Source organism: Bombina bombina, chromosome 11 (assembly GCF_027579735.1).
Source record: "Bombina bombina isolate aBomBom1 chromosome 11, aBomBom1.pri, whole genome shotgun sequence".
In the NCBI taxonomy this organism is placed as follows: domain Eukaryota; kingdom Metazoa; phylum Chordata; class Amphibia; order Anura; family Bombinatoridae; genus Bombina; species Bombina bombina.
This window is the reverse complement of record NC_069509.1, coordinates 202,633,640-202,640,708: the sequence shown is the minus strand read 5'-3', so window position 1 is coordinate 202,640,708 and position 7,069 is coordinate 202,633,640. Positions and strand designations below refer to the sequence as shown.

Sequence of the window (7,069 nt, the reverse complement as noted above, 5' to 3'; positions counted from 1 at the left end):
AGTTACAGCAGCACAGTCACATTAGTATAATATTTATTAGATATAACAGCACAGTCACATTAGTATAATACTTATTAGTTATAGCAGCACAGTCACATTAGTATAATATTTATTAGTTATAGCAGCACAGTCACATTAGTTTAATATTTATTAGGTATAGCAGCACAGTCACATTAGTATAATATTTATTAGCTATAGCAGCACAGTCACATTAGTATTTTATTTATTAGTTATAGCAGCACAGTCACATTAGTATAATATTTATTAGGTATAGCAGTACAGTCACATTAGTATAATATTTATTAGGTATAGCAGTACAGTCACATTAGTGTAATATTTATTAGTTATAGCAGCACAGTCATATTAGTATAATATTTATTAGTTATAGCAGTACAGTCACATTAGTGTAATATTTATTAGGTATAACAGCGCAGTCACATTAGTATAATATTTATTAGTTATAGCAGCACAGTCACATTACTATAATATTTATTAGGTGCAGAGACACTGTAGACTATTAATATTACCTTATATCTACACTATGTCTACTTGTGAGACAGATCTGCAAAGACAATAATAGAATTTCATTTCTGTCTTAAATGTTGTAAATGTATTATTTACTAGGAAACCACCTCTATAAACATTGTTGTATTTTATATTGCAGGGATTAAGAACAGAGGAAATTTGCTTTTGTATTGACAGCTTTTTCCTGAAATTGTAAGAGTCCTCTGGGCTGACACTGCAAAACTGACCCCTGGGTGGATGCTGAGAAGCTTCCATATAAATAGGTGGGACATGACTAGTGACCGTCACTCACACCGTGACACAGCAAGCAGCTTGTGCAACACCAACTCTACCAAAGCAGCACCATGGTTCACTGGACAGCTGAAGAGAAGGCCACTATCACCTCTGTGTGGAGCAAGGTGAATGTTGAGCAGGAAGGTCACAACACCCTGAGCAGGTAAGTACTCATGTCCTTTCCTTACATTGCAATATAATTATATTATGGAGCTGGCAAGAGCTGGATACAGACGCTCTCAGACACAGATATATTGTATTTCTGTTACTTATGGAAGGTCCAAGCTGGTGATGTGTAGATAGTTCCCAAGTGATAATTCTTTGTTGTGTACCCCTCACAGGCTGCTCATTGTGTACCCCTGGACTCAGAGGTATTTCAGCAGCTTTGGAAACCTGTCCAACCCCACAGCCATCAATGGAAACTCCAAGGTTCAAGCTCATGGCAAGAAGGTCCTGACAGCTGTTGGCCAAGCTATCCAGCATCTGGATGATGTGAAGCACTTCCTGGCCAAGCTCAGCAAGTCTCACGCAGAAGAACTGCATGTGGACCCTGAGAACTTCAAGGTAAGACCAGTAAATGGGAAGAAAGTCTTATTAGGGGACTCTCAGCAGATGAGGAAATGCTTTGGGTGGTTAACCTCATGTGAAGCTTTACAGGGAAAACTGTAACAATCTCTTTGTTGGGTCAGGCACCTCTTTTGGTTATGTATAGAAACTGTTCACTGAAGTGAGTGAGATTTCTCTGTACTTCTGTATAGATGTCCTATGGAACAACAGTAATTAGAGTAACTGTTCCTCACTGTAATGTCTCCCCTTGTCTGTATATAGCTAAATATTATCATATATATTGTAGTAGAGACATGGCAATCAATTGCGTAAGAGAAACCAGTGGGTTACAAATTACACCCTATTTATCATGTTCTGTAATACAGAGAGCTTTGTTCCCAGTGGGCTAATGGGCAGTGACACAGAATATATTTCTGTCCCCTGAAAGTGATAAGATATGGGTCAGTAATGTCATGCTGTATTGTAATGTGTATATAGAGATAAAGAACATTATCTGTCTATATTACCCTGAGCTGTCGGATTCCCTGACCCTCATTATTGTCTAATTGCAGCGTCTCGGAGAGGTTCTGATCATCGTCTTGGCCTCCAAACTGGGATCAGACTTCACCCCTCAAGTCCAGGCCACCTGGGAGAAATTTGTCGCCGTCCTGGTGGCCGCACTTAGCCACAGCTATTTCTAAACTGATGTCACCTGATCAAACTTTTATTGCATAAAATAGATAATAAAATTATTTGAAAACTATTATATTGTTTTTGTCTCACAAGATTCTTCAATGTGAAATTGGGGGGAGTGGGGGGATGCCACTGTGTGCTCCCCAAAAAAATAAAATTAAACTTTAATCATTCAGGTACAGCATGTAATTTTTAAATTCACTTTTTATTATCAAATATAGTTTGTTCTCTTGGGAATCTTTGTTGAAAGGAATATGATGTGCATATCATCAGCAGCACTACACTTCTGGATTTAGCTGTTGATTGGGGGATACACATATTTGTGTCTTCTCTCTGGCTAACTAGTAGTGCGTCCCTGCTCTAGAATGGACTTAAAGGGACACTGAACCCAATTTTTTTCTTTCGTGATTCAGATAGAGCATGAAATTTTAAGTAACTTTCTAATGTACTCCTATTATCAAATTTTCTTCGTTCTCTTGCTATCTTTATTTGAAAAAGAAGACATTTAAGTTATTTTTGGTTTAGACCCCGGACAGCACTTGTTTATTGGTCGGTTAAATAAATCCATCAATCAGCAAGAACAACCCAGGTTGTTCACCGAAAATGGGCCCTCATCTAAAATTACATTCTTGCTTTTCAAATAAAGATACCAAGAGAATGAAGAAAAATTATAATAATTATAAAATTGCTGCTCTATCTGAAGCACGAAAGGAAAAAAATTGGGTTCAGTGTCCCTTTAAGTTATCTGATTATTCCCAGAGATTAAACACATGGTTAATAATGCTGTAGTAGCTTTACACACTGTTATAGCCTAGAATACAGGTTAAATCATCGCCTCACTCTCCAGCACATAACTGACATAAGAAGAATACATTTACAGCAAGTATCAAAATAAGCAAGCAAGGGTTAAATCAGCATCTGTATAGCAGGACATTACAATGCACACTAGTTTATATAGATGTTACACAGCCTGATATTAATATATAATCTAATAATGTTATATTATTAACCCGTCAGCATCTGTATAGCAGGGCACTACAATGCACACTAGTTTATATAGATGTTACACAGCCGGATATTAATATATAATCTAATAATGTTATATTATTAACCCTTCAGCATCTGTACAGCAGGACACTACAATGCACACTAGTTTATATAGATGTTACACAGCCGGATATTAATATATAATCTAATAATGTTATATTATTAACCCTTCAGCATCTGTATAGCAGGACACCACAGTGCACACTAGTTTATATAGATGTTACACAGCCTGATATTAATATATAATCTAATAATGTTATATTATTAACCCTTCAGCATCTGTATAGCAGGACACTACAGTGTACACTAGTTTATATAGATGTTACACAGCCGGATATTAATATATAATCTAATAATGTTATATTATTAACCCTTTAGCATCTGTACAGCAGGACACTACAATGCACAATAGTTTATATAGATGTTACACAGCCTGATATTAATATATAATCTAATAATGTTATATTATTAACCCTTCAGCATCTGTATAGCAGGACACTACAATGTACACTAGTTTATATAGATGTTACACAGCCTGATATTAATGTATAATCTAATAATGTTATAGTATTAACCCTTCAGCATCTGTATAGCAGGTCACTACAATGTCACTAGTTTATATAGATGTTACACAGCCTGATATTAATATATAATCTAATAATGTTATATTATTAACCCTTTAGCATCTGTACAGCAGGACACTACAATGCACACTAGTTTATATAGATGTTACACAGCCTGATATTAATATATAATCAAATAATGCTATATTATTAACCCTTCAGCATCTGTATAGCAGGACACCACAGTGCACACTAGTTTATATAGATGTTACACAGCCTGATATTAATATATAATCTAATAATGTTATATTATTAACCCTTCAGCATCTGTATAGCAGGACACCACAGTGCACACTAGTTTATATAGATGTTACACAGCCTGATATTAATGTATAATCTAATAATATTATACTATTAACCCTTCAGCATCTGTATAGCAGGACACTACAATGCACACTAGTTTATATAGATGTTACACAGTCTGATATTAATATATAATCTAATAATGTTATATTATTAACCCCTCAGCATCTGTATAGCAGGACACTACAATGCACACTAGTTTATATAGATGTTACACAGCCTGATATTAATATATAATCTAATAATGTTATATTATTAACCCTTCAGCATCTGTATAGCAGGGCACTACAATGCACACTAGTTTATATAGATGTTACACAGTCTGATATTAATATATAATCTAATAATGTTATATTATTAACCCTTTAGCATCTGTACAGCAGGACACTACAATGCACACTAGTTTATATAGATGTTACACAGCCGGATATTAATATATAATCTAATAATGTTATATTATTAACCCTTTAGCATCTGTACAGCTGGACACTACAATGCACACTAGTTTATATAGATGTTACACAGCCGGATATTAATATATAATCTAATAATGTTATATTATTAACCCTTTAGCATCTGTACAGCAGGACACTACAATGCACACTAGTTTATATAGATGTTACACAGCCTGATATTAATATATAATCTAATAATGTTATATTATTAACCCTTTAGCATCTGTACAGCAGGACACTACAATGCACACTAGTTTATATAGATGTTACACAGCCTGATATTAATATATAATCTAATAATGTTATATTATTAACCCTTCAGCATCTGTATAGCAGGACACTACAATGCACACTAGATTATATAGACGTTACACAGCCTGATATTAATATATAATCTAATAATATTATAGTATTAACCCTTCAGCATCTGTATAGCAGGACACTACAGTGCACACTAGTTTATATAGATGTTACACAGCCTGATATTATTATATAATCTAATAATGTTATATTATTAACCCTTCAGCATCTGTATAGCAGGACACTACAATGCACACTAGTTTATATAGATGTTACACAGCCTGATATTAATATATAATCTAATAATATTATAGTATTAACCCTTCAGCATCTGTATAGCAGGGCACTGCAATGCACACTAGTTTATATAGATGTTACACAGCCTGATAATAATATATAATCTAATAATGTTATATTATTAACCCTTCAGCATCTGTATAGCAGGACACTACAATGCACACTAGTTTATATAGATGTTACACAGCCGGATATTAATATATAATCTAATAATGTTATATTATTAACCCTTTAGCATCTGTACAGCAGGACACTGCAGTGCACACTAGTTTATATAGATGTTACACATCTTGATATTAATATATAATCTAATAATGTTATATTATTAACCCTTTAGCATCTGTATAGCAGGACACTACAATGCACACTAGTTTATATAGATGTTACACAGTCTGATATTAATATATAATCTAATAATGTTATATTATTAACCCTTTAGCATCTGTACAGCAGGACACCACAATGCACACTAGTTTATATAGATGTTACACAGCCTGATATTAATATATAATCTAATAATGTTATATTATTAACCCTTTAGCATCTGTACAGCAGGACACTACAATGCACACTAGTTTATATAGATGTTACACAGCCGGATATTAATATATAATCTAATAATGTTATATTATTAACCCTTTAGCATCTGTACAGCAGGACACTACAATGCACACTAGTTTATATAGATGTTACACAGCCTGATATTAATATATAATCTAATAATGTTATATTATTAACCCGTCAGCATCTGTATAGCAAGACACTACAATACACACTAGTTTATATAGATGTTACACAGCCTGATATTAATATATAATCTAATAATGTTATAGTATTAACCCTTCAGCATCTGTATAGCAGGACACTACAGTGCACACTAGTTTATATAGATGTTACACAGCCTGATATTAACATATAATCTAATAATATGTCACACCTGACTAAACTTAGCTATCATTCAGTGTAACAGATAAGCACACATACCTGCTATCACTAATACAGATTCTACCCTCACTGGTATTATATAGCATATCCCCTGGCTTCCCCTTACCTGAGAACTGACTACACACTGCTAACCTTCAGTGTAATAGATTAGCACACATACCTGCTAGTACTAATACAGATTATACCCTCCCTGGTATTATATATCACATTTTATGGCTTCCCCTTACCTGACACCTGACTACACACTGCTAACCTTCAGTGTAACAGATTAGCACACAATACCTGCTAGTACTAATACAGATTATACCCTCCCTGGTATTATATATCACATCTTATGGCTTCCCCTTACCTGACACCTGACTACACACTGCTAACCTTCAGTGTAACAGATTAGCACACAATACTTGCTAGTACTAATATAGATTATACCCTCCCTGGTATTATATATCACATTTTATGGCTTCCCCTTACCTGACACCTGACTACACACTGCTAACCTTCAGTGTAACAGATGAGCGCACATACCAGCTAGCACTAATACAGATTCTACCCTCCCTGGTATTATATATCACATCTCATGTCTTCCTCTTACCTTACTACACACTGCTAACCTTCAGTGTAACAGATTAGCACACAATACTTGCTAGTACTAATACAGATTATACCCTCCCTGGTATTATATATCACATCTTATGGCTTCCCCTTACCTGACACCTGACTACACACTGCTAACCTTCAGTGTAACAGATGAGCACACATACCTGCTAGCACTAATACAGATTCTACCCTCCCTGGTATTATATATCACATCTCATGTCTTCCTCTTACCTTACTACACACTGCTAACCTTCAGTGTAACAGATGAGCACACATACCTGCTAGCACTTATACAGATTCTACCTCCCCTGGTATTATATATCACATCTCATGGCTTCCCCTTACCTGACTACACACTGCTAACCTTCAGTGTAACAGATGAGCACACATACCAGCTAGCACTTATACAGATTCTACCCTCCCTGGTATTATATATCACATCTCATGACTTCCCTATACCTGACA

The 7,069-nt window shown here is 34.8% G+C and overlaps 1 protein-coding gene across 1 annotated transcript; it reads left to right on the top strand.

The window, feature by feature from the left end:
* The first annotated feature begins 805 nt into the window (after positions 1-805).
* LOC128641874 (hemoglobin subunit beta-2-like) lies at positions 806-2,107 on the top strand. Its single transcript, XM_053694439.1, has 3 exons — positions 806-961; positions 1,140-1,362; positions 1,917-2,107. Exons 1-3 carry the CDS (start codon positions 870-872, stop codon positions 2,043-2,045), a joined length of 444 nt encoding a protein of 147 aa, XP_053550414.1. The 5' UTR covers positions 806-869; the 3' UTR covers positions 2,046-2,107.
* The last annotated feature ends 4,962 nt before the right edge of the window (positions 2,108-7,069 follow it).

Excerpts from the sequence above, each read along its gene's own strand:
- LOC128641874 (XM_053694439.1), top strand. The coding sequence starts at position 870 with ATGGTTCACTGGACAGCTGAAGAGAAGGCCACTATCACCTCTGTGTGG. Across the intron at positions 962-1,139 it reads GGTCACAACACCCTGAGCAG|GCTGCTCATTGTGTACCCCT; the intron begins GTAAGTACTCAT and ends TACCCCTCACAG. Across the intron at positions 1,363-1,916 it reads TGGACCCTGAGAACTTCAAG|CGTCTCGGAGAGGTTCTGAT; the intron begins GTAAGACCAGTA and ends GTCTAATTGCAG.